Genomic DNA, 21129 nt, shown 5'->3' with positions numbered 1-21129 from the left:
CATCTCGCCTACAGAGCTGATGCGCCAACATCCTGCTCGCCTTCTCCCCATACTCATATACCATGCCCTGCGACCTCCTCCACTGTGTCTCCGCCTTTCTGGTGGTCAACAAGTCAAATTTGGCCTGCAAACTGCGCCATTCCCCCAGCAACCCTTCCTCCGGTACCTCCGCATATCTCCTGTCCACATCCAGGAGCTCCCCCACCAGTCTCTCCCTCTCCTTCCTCTCCCTCCTTTCCCTGTGGGCCCGGATGGAGATCAGCTCCCCCCGGATCACTGCTTTCAGAGCCTCCCAGACCATCCCCACCCGGACCTCCCCCGTATCATTGGTATCCAGATACCCCTCAATACTTCTCCGAACCCTCCTACACACATCCTCCTCAGCCAGCATCCCCACATCCAGGCGCCAGAGCGGGCGCTGGTCCCGCGCCTCCCCCATCTCCAGATCAACCCAGTACGGAGCATGGTCTGAAATCGCTATGGCCGAATTCTCGGCATCCTGCACCCTTGGGATCAATCCCCTGCTCAGGACGAAAAAGTCTATTCGGGAATAGACCCTATGGACATGAGAGAAAAAGGAATACTCCCGTGCTCTCGGTCTCCCAAACCTCCAGGGATCCACCCCTCCCATCTGGTCCATGTATCCCCTCAGTACTTTGGCCGCCGCCGGTCTCCTACCTGTCCTTGAACTGGACCGGTCCAGTGGGGGATCCAGCACTGTGTTGAAATCTCCCCCCATGATCAGGCCCCCTGCCTCCAAGTCCGGGATGCGGCCCAACAAGCGCCTCATGAAGCCAGCATCATCCCAATTCGGGGCATATACATTAACCAGCACCACCTTCTCTCCCTGCAGCCTACCCTTCACCATGATATATCTGCCCTCCTTGTCCGACACCACCTCAGCTGCCTCGAATGCCACCCTCTTCCCCACCAGAATCGCCACCCCCCGGTTCTTCGCGTCCAATCCTTAGTGAAAAACCTGCCCCACCCACCCCTTCCTCAGACAAACCTGGTCCGCCACCTTCAAGTGGGTCTCCTGGAGCATAACCACGTCCGCCTTCAACCCCCTCAGATGAGAAAATACCCTGGCTCTCTTAACTGGCCCATTCAGCCCCCTCACGTTCCAGGTAATCAGCCGGATCAGAGGGCAACCCGCCCCCTCCCCCACCGGCTAGCCATAGCTTATCGAATGTTCGCCCTAGGCCAGCACACCCTGCCCGACCCGATCCCCATGGCGATAATGCCTCTCCTCTACCCCTCCGGCACCCACCAGCTCCTTCCTTGTCATTCCAGCAGCAACCTGGTACCCCCCCCCCCCCCAGGCTAGGACCCCTCCTAGCCGTGACGCACCCTCCATAGTACTTCCATGAGTCAGCTGACTTCTGCTGACCCTGGCAGCTCCCGCCAAAGCCCATCCCCTCCCGGCATGGGGTCATCCCCCTCTTGCCACACCTCCTTGGCACCGCTTCAGCGCGGGAAAGAAGACCAGTAGAGGCCCCGCCCCCACCGCCAGCTCCGCCCCCCCGCCCCGCAGCGTGGGAAACCAGAGGAAAGCCCGCGCTTTCACGCTGCCACACCCCACCCTTCTGACGCAGTTCCCCAAAATCCAGTTTCACCCCAACCCCCAGCCCCGTACAGAAGAGAACATATAAAACAAACCCCCAACATTCCCCACCTAACCCACAACCATACCCAACAGACAAACCCACCCGTAAACAGAGCGAAAAGAAAACCAGCATACAAAACACACATGTCAAAGTTGAAAAAGTTGAAAAAACAGCAACAGCGAAAACAGCAACGGCCATCGTGTGTCCCCAGACCCTAGTTCGAGTCCAGCTTCTCCGCCTGTACAAAGGCCCACCCTCCTCCGGGGACTCGAAGTAATGGTGCCGGTCCTTGTATGTCACCCACAGGCGCGCAGGCTGCAGCATTCCAAACCTGACCTGCTTGGCATGAAGCACCGCCTTCGTCCGGTTGAACCCGGCCCGCCGCTTAGCCACCTCCGCACTCCAGTTCTGGTAGATTCTCACTACCAAATTCTCCCACTTGCTGCTCCTCTCTTTCTTGGCCCAGCGCAGCTCACACTCCCAGTCACTGAATCGATGAAACCGCACCAGCACCGCCCTTGGGGGCTCATTTGCCTTAGGCCTCCTGGCCATCACTCTGTGAGCTCCCTCAAGCTCCAGGGGCAAATGGAAGGACCCCGCTCCCATCAGCGAGCTCAGCATCGTGGTCACATACGCCGGGAGATCCGACCCCTCCAGCCCCTCCGCCAGGCCCAGGCTCCTCAAATTCTTTCGCCTTGTGCGAACGTCCAGCTCCTCCAAGCGGTCTTGCCACTTTTTGTGAAGTGCCTCGTGCAACTCCACTTTCCCCTCGAGGACCACGGCCTCCTCCTCCCTCTCAGCGGCCTGCTGCTGCAACTCCCGAATAGACACCTCCTGGGCCGCCTGGGTCCCAAGCAGCTTGTTGGTAGTTGTATTCATGGAGTCCAGCAACTCAGCCTTCAGCTCCGCAAAACAGCGCAGAAGAGAGGCCTGCTGCTCCTGCGCCCACTTCCACCAGTCCTCGGGTGTCCCGCCGGCCGCCATTTTGTCCTTCTTCCCCCCCTTTTCTTGGGGAGCTGCTGCAGCTTTTTCCTTCGTCCCACTCCGGGTGAGCACCATAAATTATGGGGAAAGCTCCTCCCCCCCGACTGTACAAAGGCCCACGCCTCCTCCGGGGAAGACACCTTCCCCCACCGGGATTCGTTGAAACAGCGCCGTTTGGGGCCCTCAAATCGGCCCAAAAGTCCCTAAATAGCGGGAGCTGCCGAACGTGCGGCTTAGCTCCGCATAGCCGCAACCGGAAGTCGTATGTAAAAATAATGAGGGAACAATAATGAGGAATGACTTAATGAAAGAATATGACATTTTAATTGACTGTGGGAAAGGGGAACTAATTTGGCCAACAGAAAATGGCCAGAAAGCAAAAATAGGAAGGCCTACAAGCAACCTTGCCACTGCCACTACCCGAGACTGGAGGTTAGAAACAAAGGGATTCGGGACCATTTGCTCCTCTGCTCCTGGAGTATAAGACATAGGAGCGGAAGTAAGGCCATTCAGCCCATCGAGTCCACTCCACAAAGTATGGGCAAAAACTGAACTGGATACTGGTTTAGTCAACATAAACCCAATGAAGGTGCCTGGGCCCGAACATAAACCTCACCGACAATACCCGATAAAACCAGAAGCAAAGGCAGCTGTCATAGAAATAGTCAGAGGGTTGGTGGAAAAGGGAATCCTGAGGGAAGCCATGAGCACCACCAACTCCCCGACCTGGCTGGTGAGTAAACCAGATAGAAGCTATAGACTCACGATAGACTACACTGCCCTTATTAAAATTGCACCTAAATTGCACCCCATTGTAGCAAGCCCCTCGACAATCCTAAATGGACTGTCACCGGAGCACAAAATCTTTACAGTATTAGACATAGCTAATGGTTTTTGGTCCCTCCCCCTGGACCCAGAATCTCAAGAAAAATTTGCATTCACAGTAGGAGATAAACAATACACATGGACCCGACTACCACAGGGGTTCCATAACAGCCCTGCTATTTTCCACCGAGTCATGAGTGAAACCCTGGAATGAATAGAATTACCAAAGGGTAGTACACTATTACAGTATGTAGATGATATGCTGATAGCCTCAGAATCCAAGTCAGGGCACCAGGAGGCATTATATGTGGTGTTAAGCGAATTAAACACTGCGGAATTTAAAGTGAGTCCCAAAAAGGCGCAAATTGGAAAAGAACTGTTTTTCATAGAATTTACAGTGCAGAAGGAGGCCATTCGGCCATCGAGTCTGCACCGGCTCTTGGAAAGAGCACCCTACCCAAGGTCAACAACTCCACCCTATCCCCATAACCCAGTAACCCCACCCAACACTAAGGGCAATTTTGGACACTAAGGGCAATTTATCATGGCCAATCCACCTAACCTGCACGTCTTTGGACTGTGGGAGGAAACCGGAGCACCCGGAGGAAACCCACGCACACACGGGGAGGATGTGCAGACTCCGCACAGACAGTGACCCAAGCCGGAATCGAACCTGGGACCCTGGAATTGTGAAGCGATTGTGCTATCCACAATGCTACCGTGCTACTTTATCTGTGGTCATAAAGCATATCCCTGGCTACCTACGGATTGGACCGGACCATGCTACCTAGGATATGTAGTCTCATATATCCACCATCTTAAGGACTTGAGGAACCACCATCAGGTGGGAGATAGGCAGAAATGGGACATAATGGAGACTCAATGTTTCTTCGGGATCGTGCTTCTCCCTATTGGGGTGGCGTTTGCCATTAAGGAAATACGTAAAGTAGCAAAGATCTTAGAAGAAGTAGCCAATGACACCACAGAGGCATTGCTCAAAATGAGCAATGAGATGGTGGCCATAAGAACAGTGGCCCTACAAAATAGGGCAGCCTTAGATTACCTCCTGGCCAGCGAAGGAGGAACTTGTGCCGTGATTGGTTCCGAATGCTGTACCTACATCCATGATAGTTCGGACAATATTACTAACCTTGCTGATCATATTCGGAGGGAGGTTCAGAAATTGCATGAGACCTCGGGAGGGGGATGGTTGGATTGGCTACTTGGAGGGTCCTGGGGGTCTTACGTGATGCATGGATTGATGACACTTGTAATTTATGTAATTATAATTGTATGTTGCATAATCATTGGATGCCTTAATACGTGTTGTAAAATGGATATGGCTCGAATGATGCCAGTACACTCGGCCCATAATCAGGACGACAACCCGGTAATGGTCACCACCGAACAAGGTGGTGAAGAACGGGGTGTCAGATATGATGATGTGTTTATATAAGTAATTTAAGACTAAACACCGAAACAGGTTATATGCCCGGGGATGTTTAAAACGGCGACGGGAAGGTGTCTGCCTGACCAAGATCCGGATTTGTAACAAGACAGAAACAGGGATATTATTGGTCTGAAGAATTGTTGACACAATCCTTGACCAAAAGGAGGGACTGTTAAGGTCAAAATTGTACATGGAGAAGTTAAAATTAAGGGTCTCTCTGTTTTAATTATGCTTGCAATAATGTAATTGGGATTCTGCAAAGATCTGGTGCAACTTGCAATAATGTGATTGGAACATTCTGCAAAGTTCTAATATTGTGGAGGAGAATGCTGAGACCCAGGTTATTAGAATAGATGGCATTGAGGTGCGTAGGGAAGAAGTGTTGGCAATTCTGGACAAGGTGAAAATAGATAAGTCCCCGGGGCCTGACGGGATTTATCCTAGGATTCTCTGGGAAGCCAGGGAAGAGATTGCTGAGCCTTTGGCTTTGATTTTTAGGTCATCATTGGCTACAGGAATAGTGCCAGAGGACTGGAGGATAGCAAATGTGGTCCCTTTGTTCAAGAAGGGGAGTAGAGATAACCCCGGTAACTATAGGCCGGTGAGCCTAACGTCTGTGGTGGGTAAAGTCTTGGAGAGGATTATAAAAGCTACGATTTATAATCATCTAGATAGGAATAATATGATTAGGGGTAGTCAGCATGGTTTTGTGAAGGGTAGGTCATGCCTCACAAACCTTATCGAGTTCTTTGAGAAGGTGACTGAACAGGTAGACGAGGGTAGAGCAGTTGATGTGGTGTATATGGATTTCAGTAAAGCGTTTGATAAGGTTCCCCACGGTCGGCTATTGCAGAAAATACGGAGGCTGGGGATTGAGGGTGATTTAGAGATGTGGATCAGAAATTGGCTAGTTGAAAGAAGACAGAGAGTGGTAGTTGATGGGAAATATTCAGAATGGAGTTCAGTTACGAGTGGCGTACCACAAGGATCTGTTCTGGGGCCGTTGCTGTTTGTCATTTTTATAAATGACCTAGAGGAGGGCGCAGAAGGATGGGTGAGTAAATTTGCAGACGACATTAAAGTCGGTGGAGTTGTAGACAGTGCGGAAGGATGTTGCAGGTTACAGAGGGACATAGATAAGCTGCAGAGCTGGGCTGAGAGGTGGCAAATGGAGTTTAATGTGGAGAAGTGTGAGGTGATTCACTTTGGAAAGAATAACAGGAATGCGGAATATTTGGCTAATGGTAAAATTCTTGGTAGTGTGGATGAGCAGAGGGATCTCGGTGTCCATGTACATAGATCCCTGAAAGTTGCCACCCAGGTTGATAGGGTTGTGAAGAAGGCCTATGGTGTGTTGGCCTTTATTGGTAGAGGGATTGAGTTCCGGAGCCATGAGGTCATGTTGCAGTTGTACAAAACTCTAGTACGGCCGCATTTGGAGTATTGCATACAGTTCTGGTCGCCTCATTATAGGAAGGACGTGGAAGCTTTGGAACGGGTGCAGAGGAGATTTACCAGGATGTTGCCTGGTATGGAGGGAAAATCTTATGAGGAAAGGCTGATGGACTTGAGGTTGTTTTCGTTAGAGAGAAGAAGGTTAAGAGGTGACTTAATAGAGGCATACAAAATGATCAGAGGGTTAGATAGGGTGGACAGCGAGAGCCTTCTCCCGCGGATGGAGGTGGCTAGCACGAGGGGACATAGCCTTAAATTGAGGGGTAATAGATATAGGACAGAGGTCAGAGGTGGGTTTTTTACGCAAAGAGTGGTGAGGCCGTGGAATGCCCTTCCTGCAACAGTAGTGAACTCGCCAACATTGAGGGCATTTAAAAGTTTATTGGATAAGCATATGGATGATAAGGGCATAGTGTAGGTTAGAAGGCCTTTAGTTTTTTCCATGTCGGTGCAACATCGAGGGCCGAAGGGCCTGTACTGCGCTGTATTGTTCTATGTTCTTTGTTCTTTATTCTTGTAACTGAAAACAAGGAGTTGTGGACATCAGCTATCTAATGTTTTCAGAGGAATGTGATTGGAAGCTAATTGTTGCTCGGGGGACCTAATTGGTCATGTATGTAACCCCTTCAAGCTAATGAGGAACATGTATAAAGAAGGCTAACTGTTGCTGTGAAATTGAGAAGGTGACTGTGAGCACTGCGGGAGTGCCCGCTCATCTCCCAAAAGCTTTTCCCAATAAATAGACTTGACTCAACTCTTTGGTGTGGACAGGTTATTAATCACTTCATCACTCTTCCTACATATGTCGTTAGTACCTATGTGTACTACGACCTCTGGCTGTTCACCCTCCCCCTTCAGGATGTCCTGTATTTGTTCAGAGACATTCTTGACCCTGACACCAGGGGGGGATCATGCAATCCTGGAGTCTCTTTCACATCCACAGATGTGCATATCTGTGCCCCTTACTATAGAGTCCCCTATAACTATCACTCTCCTGCACTTTGCCCTCCCCTGCTGAGCGACAGAGCCAGTTTTAGTGCCACTGTTCAAGTAGCTGTTGTTTTCTTCGATAGGCCATCCCCCTCAACAGTATTTACATGGTATACCTGTTAGAGAGGGGGACAGCCACAGAGGATTCCTGTGCTGACTGCCTGCCCTTTCTAATGGTCACTCTGCCTGCACCTTGGGTGTGGCCATGTCTCTATAACTCCTATCTATGATGCTTTCCGTCACCTGCATGCTCCTAAGTGCATCCAACTGCTGGTCCAACCGAACCACACGGTCTGTGAGGAGCTGCCATTGGTTACATTTGCTGCAGATATAGTCGACCAGATCTGCCACATCTCACAATTGGAGTACTGCACCCCGCTGATTGACATTTAAGCACTAGTTAGTTAATTTAAAATAAATACTTGAATTATTGTTAGATTGAGTTACAAATAACTGTATGGCCCTGATGTCAGATTTTTACTGTAAAATTAAATGCTAAATACTAATCTCTGCCCTCAGGCTTCGTTACTTCTCTACCTAATTTATTGATAAGTTTTAATTCGTTTTTTTTTCAATGTTATTTTTTTTCAAAGTTAACAGATTTCCTCTCAGCCAATCAGGTCACAGCTTTATTGTGATTTCACTTCAGTTTTTCCCCCCACAATGTGAAAAGGTATTTGTATCATTTACTTCCCCAAGATTCACTCTGAATCTCTCCCTGCCAGAAAAAAGAAAACAAAATGACAGGGAAAAAGCACCTCCTCCCACTCTGCATCGAATTACCTCACTGCTCCAAATTAACAAGTTTCAACCTCACTTTAAATGTCTCACTCACTCAGGATGTCTCAACTTCACCGTATGCAAAGCTTACTGAGTGTGCACTTTGTGTCTTTTATATGGAACTCAGCTAAACTAAAATGACTCACATTACTTAAGCTTCAAGCAGAAGAAGAATGCAATTCAATACAATTCACATCTTTTGCCACGAATCAGGCTTCAGGCGACTGACAGTACTGCCACTCAGCAATTAGGGGTGGGGACAGCTTTCGTCAGACATTAAGCTACACACTGAACTTTTAACTGAAAAACTGGAGAATTAGATTACCTCACTACTCCAAATTACCAAGTTTCAACCTCACTAGCGCTGTCTCACTCACTCAGGATGTCTCAACTTCACCGTGCGCAAAGCTCCAGAACTTCACAACAAAGATCTTCCCGAATATTCCGATGGCACTGTGCTCCTCGTGGCAGGAGGAGGCGCTGTCAGTGGGGGGAGGCTGGGGGGTGTGTTGTTTCAGTGATTTAAGGTAGGATCATGGAGGAGGGATGGTGGAACGGTGGCACGGTGGTTAGCACTGCTGCTTCACAGCTCCAGGGTCCTTGGTTTAATTCCGGCCTCGGGTGACTGTGTAGATTTTGCATTTTCTCCATGTGTCTGTGTGGGTGTCTTCCGGGTCCTCCTGTTTCCTCCCACAAAAATGTGCAGGTTAGGTGGATTGACCATGCTAAATTGCCCCTTCGTGTCCAAAAGGTTAGGTGGGGTTACTGGGTTACGGGGACAGGGTGGAGGAGTGGGCTTAAGTAGGGTGATCTTTCCAAGGGCAAGTGCAGACTCAATGGGCCGAATGGCCTCCTTCTGCACTATCAATTATATGGTAAGGTGTCCATGAATGGCATAAAGGTCAAGTGGGAGGAAGTGTTGGGGATGGTGTTGGAGGAAGGATTATGGTGCAAAGTGTGATGAAGAGTCGATGCCTCAACCTCATGCGCGAGGCTGGGGTTAATTCAATTAAAGGTGGTGCACAGGGCACACTTAACGAAGGCATGAATGAGCCGGTTGTTTCAGGGGGAGGAGAACGCCTGTGAGCGGTGTGGGAGGGGCCCAACCAATCAGGTCCATACGTTCTGGTCTTGCCTGAAGTCAGAGAAATTTTGGGGGTCATTTTTCAGCACTATGTCAGAGATCTTACACATGGATTTGGAGCTGGGTGCCCGAGAGGCCATATTTGGGATGTCAGACATGCCAAAAGAGCAGACGTGTGCCTTTTCCTTGTTGATCGCTCACAGACGGGTCCTGTTGGGGTGGTCAGATTCCGCCCCCCCGTGCCTTGGTGTGGCTGCGGGATCCAATTGGGTTCATGAATTTGGTGAAAATGAGAGGCAGATGAGGGGTTTCGCAAGAGATGGGGTTTGCTTATCTTATACTTTGGAGATCTGGTTGCCATCGAGGGGTGGGGTGCGTAGTTCATGGGGGGTGTGGGGTGGGGGGGGGGGGGTTTATTTGTTGTAAAGATATTAAAATGTTGAAAATTTGAATTAAAATATTTTTCAAAATAACAATTTCTACATTCATCACAGATAGCAAATGTATGAAAACATCATCAGCGGTAAATTTCTCTCCAAGACCCACACCTTCTGAAATGAACACACATCACTTCTTCATCACAGGAACAAAAGCCTGGAGCTCCCTCCCTTGCACCATGGAGCCATCTTCACCATATTTAATGCAGCGGCTCAAGAAGACAACCCACCACCATTTTCTGAAGGGAAGCCAGGGATGAACAATAGTTGCCAGCATTGCAAGGGACATTGATATGCACTGTAGCATATATATGAAATAATCTTTGGTAGACTTCTAATCTGAAGAATTAAACGTAACCAACAATGAAGTCTAGCTGCTGTTTTTCTGGCACTCAATCAGTCACTCAATCACCTTTTCATGTCAACAGCACCATCAAACCATCGACTATCATCATGTTAGCTGAATATAATGGGGTCTGCGCATTATTAACTGTTTTCTTCACACGGTTTCTTGTCCTTGGCTATACTGGATATAAACAAAAAACAGCTATAACCCATGTCAGGAACAATGAACTGAAAACCAGGAACTTACTGTGAATCCAATTCCAACAGTCGCAGAGAATGACCCCGGGATGAACTTGCCTTGGTCAAACTGCACTAATAGTGATGTCTTTCCAACTCCACTGTCACCCACCAGGATAGTCTGTGGAGAAAGAAAATAATTAGGTGGGTCAGTGGTAGCATTTACTGATCCACCCTCTATGCCTGATACTTAATGATCCAGAAGCATGCAGCAGTCCAGTATGGGGAGGCTGGTTGAGGGACATGTTAATAAACTTTTGGGGTTCAAGGTTTTAGGGCCTCACGGTAGCATGGTGGTTAGCATCAATGCTTCACAGCTCCAGGGTCCCAGGTTCGATTCCTGGCCGGGTCACTGTCTGTGTGGAGTCTGCACGTCCTCCCCGTGTGTGCGTGGGTTTCCTCCGGGTGCTCCGGTTTCCTCCCACAGTCCAAAGATGTGCGGGTTAGGTGGATTGGCCATGCTAAATTGCCCGTAGTGTAAGGTTAATGGGGGGATTGTTGGGTTACGGGTATACGGGTTACGTGGGTTTAAGTGGGGTGATCATTGCTCGGCACAACATCAAGGGCCGAAGGGCCTGTTCTGTGCTGTACTGTTTTATGTTCTAAGGTGAAGAGAAAGATACTGGGGTATTGCAATATGAGTGAATGGTAGGAGGCATCTATGAAACATTGGTATAGTAGGAATCTCTGGGTGTACTGGATCTAGGTGCAGTTGGATGTGTTTCTGGACCTGGCAATGATCGGTAGGTGGTCTTGGGATGCCAGCTTAGGAATGTCGCTGTTTTTGAGGGAAAAGAATAAGAATATAAGGAAATAAGAAATGGGAGTATGAATAGGTCATTTGATCCTTTGACCCTGTCTTGCGATTCAATCAGATCATGGCGAATTTTATGCCTTAAATCCACCTTCCTATACCGTCCCCATATCTCTGTACTGTTATGGGTCGGACTAGAACCTCAGTTTTGGTTACGATCCCAGATTAGAACCCAACTATTTGCATTTGGTGAAACTGTGAGGAAATGTTACTGCTCCACAGGAGTGATAAAACTGACCTGCAGACAGCTTTTGTGCTATAACAAACTTTAATTCGAACACAGAATTATGCACATTAGCAACAAAGAGATAGCTTTACAGCTAAAAGGGACAACATCTTGTCATGGGAGTGTCCCTTAAAGAAATGATTTTGTCTTATTACATGGCTTCAGTGAAGTCATTGTGTGGGTGGAACTGAGCTATGGCTCTGGGATTTACTGTTGCTTTGAGTTTAGACTGGGTTTTGAACCGCACTGTTTGAAAGACGTGTCTCTATCTTCATTTTAAAAGCTGTTTCCAGACTGCTTGATAACTTTTTATACCTCTTCCTATTTCCTAACCTACTTCTTCCTTCACCTGAGCAAGGAGCAGTGCTCTGAAAGCTAGTGATTTGAAACAAACCTGTTGGACTTTAACCTGGTGTTGTAAGACTTCTTCTTGTGCTCACCCCAGTCCAACACCGGTATTTCCACATCATGGCTACCATCAACACCGCAAACTGCCAGCTCAAAGTGGAGAGGATCTCCAAGAAGATCGCACATATAGACACTGACGTTAAGTTTCTACAAAGATTCAAGAAAGCAGACAAGATCCCGAAAGGGTTACAGATCACAAACCCACTTACGTCGACCTACAACACAGACTACGCTGAGCACTCTGCCGTCGCATCTCTCTCACACTCCTCTACCACCTCGTACGCCAGCTCTACAGAGGACGCCACAATCTGGAAACCAAGATAGAGTCCATATTCTCAAATTGCGCTCAGGACACAGCATACCAGCTGCTGAACACCGCCAAACAGATGAGACAATGATACTACGCCACCTATACACGCACAAAGAACAGGAAGCTTGAGAAACTCAGCATCACCACCAGCAGCAACCAAGCCTCCCCCGGTACCACAGTAGAAAACAATACAGGGAAATCTATTGTCAACTTGTCAGACTACACCCTCCAACCAGTCGAAATCGAAGTCCTCAGCAGAGGGCTCAATTTCGGCACCACCACCAAAATGTACGCGGTACATACTTGTGCGACTCAGCCAACATTGTCTACCTCATTCGCTGCAGGAAAGGATGCCCTGAAGCATGGTAAATTGGCGGGACCATGCAGACGTTGCGACAACGGATGAACAGACATTGCGCGACAATCGCCAGGCAGGAATGTTCCCTTCCAGCTGGGGAACACTTCAGCAGTCAAGGGCATTCAGCCTCTGATCTCCGGGTAAGCATTCTCCAAGGCGGCCTTCAGGACGCGCAACAATACAGAATCGTGGAACAGAAACTTATAGCCAAGTTCTGCACACATGAGTACGGCCTCAACCGGGACCTTGCATTCCCCCCCCCCACCATCTGGCCTGGGCTTGCAAAATCCTACCAACTGTCCTGGCTTGAGACAATTCACACTTCTTTAACCTGGGATTACCCCTCTCTCTGGATCTGTAAAGTAAATTACCTGCAATTGCTAGCATTCAAAGCATCGTCTTGCATCTTTGACTTTGCCTCATATATATGTTTCTGGAACCTACCTCTTCATTCACCTGAGGAAGGAGCAGTGCTCCGAAAGCTAGTGATTTGAAACAAACCTGTCGGACTTTAACCTGGTGTTGCAAGACATCTTACTGTGCTCAACCCAGTCCAACGCCGGCATCTCCACATCATGAAACATGAGTCAGTTAAAATTGGCGGATGGAAAGGGAAACGTACAGTTTGAGGATAGTGATGAGGATGTTGCACGTTTTGCTATGAGTGTAAAACGCGTTTATTGGGGTGTATTAACTTGCCTGTGTTAAAGGCCATGTGCTTAACACCACTAGGCTCTGTCTTATGTATTTTTCAGCTCAGGAGTCGCCAGTTGCCATATAGACAACTCACATATATTCCAAGGTCAAGTTCAAAGTAATAAAACGATACACCGATTAGTAAGTTCCAAACGATCAATATTTATTATACAATTATAATAAATACGCATGCACACACTAAGGGACTAAGCTATGACTAGACTAAGCAAACAGAATACTTAACTACACAGGAACAGGCAAGGTCAGGGAGCGAGGCCTTCGTCCCGGTCTTGGGCTGCAACCTTCAGAAAGCGTGCTGGTCACTGGGGGTCTAGCGGGCTTGGTTCGCGTAGCGAGCGTCGTACTGGCACTTACGGTTCGGCGGCTGGTGCTCAACGGCTGGAGTCAGGATGCGAGTTGGAGGTCTTGGTCAAAGCCGGAGCACGAAACAACAGACAGGACTATGTGTGGGGGTCTATATTTATAGGGGTCCCCAATGTCCTTCCCTCTTTCTGGGCGGGCTTTACCTGTAGGTATCTATTGGGTCAATTCCTCATCGATACTGTTTGAATTCCCCAATGCGAGGGGGTCTCCGTGATGGGGGGGGGGGGGGGGGGGGGGGGGGGGCGTTTCTTATGCCCTTTTGTTTGGAGGTTTCTGGTGCCTCGATGTCTGGGCCTTGGTTCGAATGTGTCCATTCAGAGTCAAATGTTTCTATTGTGTGGGTGTTCAGGTCTGATTGCCTCATTAGTATGCAAAGCGTTTTGCCATTTGCACCTAACTAAGGTCTTCTCACCTGAGCCCAAACTGGTTTCTGCTACTTGCAGAATGCAAAATGCTCTCTTTGCAGACTGCTGTTTTGGCTAAACTGCCTTTTTCCCTGCAGTCTTAGCGCTTGGCTTACTTTGCAGCTCAGCGTCCATTTTAGGTGGCTACAGTGGCTACATTCCCTCCTTGTGATCCTCACAATCAAAATATTGTGAAGGATCACCTATGTACGTTGCCTTGAGTGCATCTGGGTTGCCTTCTTTGTGTTCCCTGACCTCTTGCCAGTTCCTGGGCTACTCTATCTTAAACTATGGGAGGAAAATTTTTTTTAACTGACATCTCTACTTGGCGCTATGTCAAAGGGGACATGCATTACCACAAACGGGAACCTCTACCTATCACAATTATCCTTAACCTTAACTTAAACATTTTATCACACTCTAAAACCTTAACCATTCACACCACAACATCACACTTCCTAACTCGGCAGTCGAGTATAGGACAATATAATACAGGGTTGAACTTTATTTATAGAGTGCTTTAATCAGTGAGGGGCTGAGGGGCTTGGTGAAATCCGAAGATGGGAGATTGAACTCCATAGACGGTTGAGGGGCAGGAACGGGAGGCTCTCCTCTTCCACTTCCTCAACCTGAGGGTCTGTACCAGTATAATGAGGATCGCAATCACCAGTAGTGATTTGATTACGTATGACATGGAGTACCATGTCATAAATTTTGTGCACCAGGTCTGAACCTCACTGATCAGAGCTGAGCACTGGGGAGTTGCTGTAAGGGAAACATTTACTGTGGGGGTTGTGGGGGAAACGTGTCTTGCTTCCACACATACAAATATAACATTTAAAAGCAATAGGTGAGCTTCCATCATCTTCAACTTGTTCTTCCTTCTTTCTTCCTCCTGTATGGACAATCCTTGCTTCGATCCCTGTCTCGTCCTTCGAAAGCTATGGGATCAAGCACAGTATCTGTCAATACACAGTTTAAGATCTTTACCTGTTAGTGCATCTGTCTTTTAAATTCCAATTGACCCTTTAAAAATGACTGGCCAAGTCACACCCTGTGACTCCCCTCATTTTTTTTTCAAAAGCGAATTTGAAGACCAGAATACACCTAACAATCCTTCTCCTGCGAGCCGTCTCGCAGGCTTTGCTAGTTTACCATCCGAATGTTCCCGGATGTAAATAGCATGTGGGATGGCGGCCTAAGGGCTGCCTAACGAAAAATGAAAACAACTTGGAAATGAAAGGTCGAATGGGTTGCGTATGGGCCGCTACGGGTACGAGTTGGATGGGATCCCCGGGTAGGGCGTGCTGTGCCATACCCGAGCTTGGCTGACCAAGGTTGGTTCTCAGACAGGGCGGGTCCTCAGTGCCGTTTGTCCACTGCCTGAGTAACCTGGATTAAAACGGGTACGAATGTGTTAACCGTGACTTGCAGCCTCTATTCACCGAATAGAGGGGCACCTAAAAACAAGGGAGCCAAGATGCTCCCACTGAGGACTGAACTGAAGTTCTCAGAGATATCTGCGGACAAACTATTGTGTGTGTAAGGCGGTCACAAGCCTTACAACTTTGAAAAGATCTCCAATCAAACTGGTTTTTTGGAACCGAAGTTCTCAAAGGTATCGGCGGACAAGCTAACGTGTATGTGAGGTGGTCACAATCTTTTCAGCTGAAAAGAAGATGTCCATCCTCCAGCTGAACCATTTACATTCCTGAAAGACAAACAAACATAAAACGATAGACAAACATACGTGCAGGTTCCATCAGAAAGGACATCGTTTCCCTCAAACGATTCCTATTTTACATCATCTGGACACCTCACTTTTCCTCTGTCTCTGTGAACAGGGTCACAAAGGGGTTGCCGTATCGGGATTCAGACACCGTGTCGTCCTGCTATCCCGGATCCCACACCCTTGTGTGGATCAGGCATGATATTTTTGAATTGTGTTACCGGGGGTCACTTTCATCGTTGCGGACAAGTCTGTATGAATTGTCCCTGTGCCATAGTGTTGTGTCAAGTGTGTTGTCGGGGTAGTCGGGGTCGGGTGGTGGTTCTGGGTTTTTAAGGTAAGTGACTTCCATGGGGTCACTGGAGTCGGGGTCGTAGTTGGTGCAGTGTGGGCTGTATGGCTGTGTGCTGTCGCTGTCCTCAGAGTCAGTGTCTGTCCTGCTGTCTCTGCTGTGGCAGCTTGTGGGCGTTTTGGGGCGTGGTCTGTCGTGGTCTGTGGGCGGAGTCGTGGGCGAGTCCGATGATGAACTGGTCTGTGAGGGGGATGGTGGAAAGGTGTCTCTGGTGGGTGGGGTGAAGTGTTCTGCTGCGTCTAGCAGGACATGGTGAGCATGGTTAGCCTGTGTTCCATATGCCTTTAACTGGTTGATATGGAACCACGCGGTCTTCCCATTAGGATATTTTATCCTGTAAACTGAGGGGCTAATTTTATCCGAAATTGAGTATGGGCCGGAATATTTTGGAGCCAAAAAACTGCTAGGGTTGTAAACAGATAACATTACCTGTTGCCCAACCTGGAATTCTGTGGGGTGTACGGTCTTATTAAAACAAGCTGTGCGTTGTTGACGGCGTTTTCCTAGCTGAACTGCGGCTGCAATCTGTGCAGACCTCACAGTCTCAACCAAGTCTTTAACCGTCTTTTCGTGTGTGAGGGCCGTCACTTCGGGGCTGGTCATGTCCAGTCCTAAAAGGAATTCTGTACCTTTCATAGGGCGTCCGGTCATGAGTGTGTGTGGTGTGTATCCTGTGGAAGTGGAAACAGTGTTCCTTATGAACATGAGTGCAAATGGGAGCACTGAATCCCATGTCGAATTGTTCTCCTGTACCATTTTCCTAAGGGTAGTTTTTAGGGTCCGATTCATGCGCTCCACAATCCCGCTGGACTGTGGATGATACGCAATGTGGAAATTTTGTTTTATGCCGAATATTGTCAGGACGTTCTTCATGACCCGTCCTGTGAAGTGAGATCCCTGGTCCGAATCAATACTTCGGGGTAAACCCCATCTCGTGAAGATGTGGTGGGTCAGGATCTTTGCAGCTGTCTTAGCTGTATTTGTTCTAGAGGGGAATGCCTCTACCCATTTGGTGAAGGTGTCGATGACCACCAGAACGTATTTATATCCATTCCTACAAGGGGGCAATGGTCCTATAAAATCGATCTGGAGGTTTGTCCAGGGGCCGTTAACTGGTCGAGTATGCCGAAGTTGTGCTTTTTTAGAATACCTCTCCGGGTTATTCTGAGCACAAATAAGGCAATTCTCAATATAATGCGTTACATCAGTCCTGAGATTAGGCCACCAACAGAGCTGCCTGAGGTGCCTTGTGGTTGCATCAATTCCCTGGTGCCCGTGGTTATCATGAAATAAAGCAATCATTGCATTCCTGTCCTGCTGCGGGACCACATAAAGTTGTTCCTTTATGATCACACCCTCATGTGTGGTCAGTGCGTGTTTAAATCTCTCGTACTCTGGCACAAAGTTGCCTTTGAAAACCTCCCTGAGATCCTCATCCTGCTTCTGTGCTGCTACAAGATCTTTAATATCTGTCTGTGAGATTTGGACTGCGCTCACAGGGGCGCTAGCTGGTGCGCTAGCTGGGGGGGTCCATAAGTGTCCTCGCCTGGAACCTGCCTTAGCCAATGCGTCGGCTTTTACATTCCCAGGGGGTGATGACCTATGGTGACTTCTTACCTTTATTATTCTGAAGGTCCTGTCCTTCGCTTTTTCTAAAATATGCTGGAGTAGAGGGGCTGATGGAAGGGGTTTCCCGTCTGCGGAGACAAAACCTCGTGTCCTCCACAGGGGCAGAAAATCGGTTAAACTGTTACAGACATATAAGCTGTCTGAATATATGTCTGCTGGGCTGGGGAAAGAATCGGGGTGGTCCACTATATAAGCTATGGCCGCGAGCTCTGCTGCCTGCGCGCCTAAGTGACCTGGTAGTTTTAGTGCGATTTCTTCGAGAGCGCGACCCTGCGCGTCCTCGACATAGATGCCGCATCCTGTGATACGCGCACCATTTAAAACTGTGGATGAACCGTCCACGTAAATCCTCAGGGGTCCACACGTGTCTGTGTGTGGGGTGCTTTGGGTTGGGTTCCCTAGCTTCCTGGGGGGTGTTTTTGCGATAAAGGGTCCTGTGTTATGCAGGGGAGCTACAATTTCACAGTCATGGGGCTGTCCGGGGTATTGGAGGTTGTCTGCTAAATATGTGTGTGTGCGGGTCCGTTTTACTGTAAAAGTAGTGTCCATCTAGCTGCCCTAATCTGGCTAACTGAACCGTCCTTCAGTCGACCGTCTAGGAGTAGCTGTGTGGGTGTGTGTTCGGTCAGAATAGTAATGGGGTTGAGTCCGGTAATGTATGAGAAGTATTGTACTGCCCAGAAGACAGCAAGGAGGTGCCTCTCACAGGCAGAGAATCCTTGTTCTACCGGGTCTAACAGTCGGGAGGCATAAGCCACTGGTCTTAGCTGCTTGTGCCGTTCCTGAAGCAACACGGCCGAGAGGGTCAGATCGGTGCTCGCTACCTCTATTGCATAGGGGGAAAGTTGGTCTGGGACTAGCAGCGCGGGTGCTGCACTAAGGGCTCTTTTTAACTCTTCCACAGCCTCTGTATGCTGCGGAAGCCATTCCCAGGGGGCTCCTTTCTTAAGGAGGTCTGAGAGTGGGGCGGCTTTTGTCGCGAATCCGTCGATGTGGTTCCGACAATAGCCAATCAGTCCTAAAAACGACCGGAGGGCCGAAACATTTTGGGGAAGGGGCAATTTGACAATCGAATCAATTCTTTTGAATTCGATCTCGCGTTTGCCGTGTGTGATGACTGTTCCCAAATACATCACTTTATTTTCCAAAATCTGGGCCTTTCTTGGGTTAACTTTACATCCAATCTCGGTTAAAAGTTCCAGGAGTTCGGCCAGAAGCGTAATGTGCTCTGCCTTTGTGTCTGTCTGCAGTAGTAGGTCGTCTACATACTGTACCAGACATTCGGGGCGGGAGAATTTCTCTAAACCACTTGCCAGCTGTCGGTGGAAAATGGAGGGGGAATTGTGGAATCCTTGTGGGAGGCATGTCCACGTATACTGCTGTGATTTGAAGGTGAAGGCAAATTTGTACTGGCACGCTTTTGCCAATGGTATTGACCAGAATCCGTTACTGATGTCCAATACCGTGAAGTATTTGGAGTTGAGTCCCTGCTTGAGCATGGTCTCGGGACTAGTAGCTACCGTTGGGGCTACTGCGGGGGTTACTTTGTTGAGTTCCCGATAATCGATGGTCAGACGCCATGATCCATCGGGCTTCCTCACTGGCCAAATAGGGGCATTATTGGTCGAGGCTACCGTTCTGAGCACACCTTGCTCCAATAAGCTTCCTATCACCTTTTCTATTTCCACCTCTGCTTCCAGGGGAAATCTATACTGTTTCTGTGGTCGGGGGTCCTGTCCGGTAACGTGAACTGGTCCAGTCATTCTGCCACAGTCATGACGGTGACTGGCAAATGCTGTCCTGTGTTTGTTCAGTAGGGCTTTTATTTGTCTGTCGGTGTGGAGTGTAGTCAGGTCAAATGAGTACTCTCCCACTGCGCTAATCCGATTAGCGTAGTCTCCTACTGTGAGGGTGGCGGGTGCTCTGTCTGATCTAGCCATTCGCCAGACACACTGGTTCACTGGGTCGAATGACAAGCTATGAGCGTTCATAAAATCTATCCCCAGGATGTGTTCTGCTGTCCGGGGAAGATTTACTAAAACTACGGGGTGTCTTGTGGAAATGTTCCCTAGCTGGATTGCTACGGGTGCCGTAATGTGTCCCTGCTGCGAGTGTCCTGTGAACCCGCTAAGTGTAATGGTGGATGTGGTCGGCCACGTGTCTGCGTGTGCCGTGGTCGTAGAGTTAATGGTGGTGCGGGACCCTCCTGTGTCCCAAAGTAACTCTATGGGCTTCCCTTTTACTCTCGCTGTGACTACGGGTCTCCCTGATGGATCCCATAGTGTGTCACAGACCCAAGTGGGGGAGCCCGAACACCGTCAGTTCGTCTCGTCCACATTGGTGGGTCCTGACTGTACTGCTATATTGTGGATGGGTTTTGCCTTACTGCGGTTCAGAGTGCCTGTCTGCTGGCCTCTCTGAGATCGCTGGGGTGCATTGCATTCCTTTGCCCAATGCCCTAACTGTCCACAGTTATAGCATTCCTGTCCTTTCTGCTGCGGGCTGCTCTTCCCTTCATTTACCCATGCGGGTTTCTGGTGCTCTCTCACTGCCTGAATATCTGCTGCAGCCTGAGCCTCCTCTGGGGATTTAACCTTACTCTTTCCCTGAATTGATTGCTCCCAAGCGCGGGACAACCTTTTCAGGACCCATTTCTCATTATGGGCCTCTTCTGAGGGGTCATAACTGTTGCAAGCGCTCTGTCCTGCCTCTGTCGCGTGTGAGATTATGGTGCGCGTCCATTTAGCCATATTTTCCCGGTTCAAATGCGCTCTATTTAAATCGCCGAAAACTGCGTTGAAATGAATCCACAGCCTTCCTGCGAATGCTGTGGGGTGTTCGGATCTTTTCTGCCGGCACTTATTAAGTCCCTCGATTATACCCTATGGCATCTAAAATGGAGGTGTGCATCTCCTCTAGGGTGCCTCCGGCAACGTTCTGTGGGTCGGGGAGGGCTGCAACCACGGACTGGTCTAAGCTCAGCACGGTGAGCTTAACCTGCTCTCTCTCATCCAGGCCGTACATGGTCGCCTGCTGTTTCACTTTAGCGAAAAACTGGTGGGGGTCTGCGGTGGGGAGGAACGGAGTGATCTTCTCACATGCGTCCCTGAGCTGGGTTACAGTTAAGGGGGTGGTGTAGGTTATATCTGGTGCGCCTTCTGTTGTAGCTTTTCTCTGCGTGGTTACGGGATTCATGGGTGCGGTTATGATCTGATCTGTAGGGGGTTGGGGTGCTTGCCTTTTCTGCTGCGCTGCTGGCGCACATGTTCCCTGAACATAACGCTGCGCTGTCTCACTTAATTCTTGCCAATCTGGGGCATTTTCTCCATCTAACTGTGTTTCAAAGGTGCTTTGAAACCCATTTTGCACTGAAAGCAGCGATTGCAGCTCTGCAATCTGCTTCCTGCATTTCGCGTGATCCACAGTACTTTGCCTTTGTTCTGTTGTTGCAGCATGGAGTGCTCTCAAAGCTGCTTTAAGGTCAGAGCATTGCCTCTGCAAAGCCTCTACCTGCTTGTCAGATTCTCCTCTTATCAGGACGGCACGTTGCACGTCCTGATAAGCCTTTTCGTACTGGGTCTGGGAACTGCTGAGATGGGCTAGACAAGACTGATGTGCCCTCTTG

The 21129-nt window shown here is 49.0% G+C and overlaps 1 protein-coding gene across 3 annotated transcripts in view; it reads right to left on the bottom strand.

Annotated features, from left to right (window-relative positions):
• The window catches only part of LOC119953246 (ras-related protein Rab-37-like), a 506036-nt gene that overhangs the window by 326531 nt on the left and 158376 nt on the right, over window positions 1-21129 (bottom strand). For all 3 annotated transcript variants that reach the window (XM_038777293.1, XM_038777289.1, XM_038777292.1), the window contains exon 2: window positions 10205-10315. In XM_038777293.1, coding sequence (XP_038633221.1) covers window positions 10205-10315 — 111 coding nt within the window. The remainder of the gene's footprint in view (window positions 1-10204; window positions 10316-21129) is intronic.

Source organism: Scyliorhinus canicula, chromosome 18 (genome assembly GCF_902713615.1).
Source record: "Scyliorhinus canicula chromosome 18, sScyCan1.1, whole genome shotgun sequence".
NCBI classification, from domain to species: Eukaryota; Metazoa; Chordata; class Chondrichthyes; order Carcharhiniformes; family Scyliorhinidae; genus Scyliorhinus; species Scyliorhinus canicula.
Note: the sequence above shows the minus strand (reverse complement) of the source record. Positions and strands in the feature narration are given on the sequence as shown.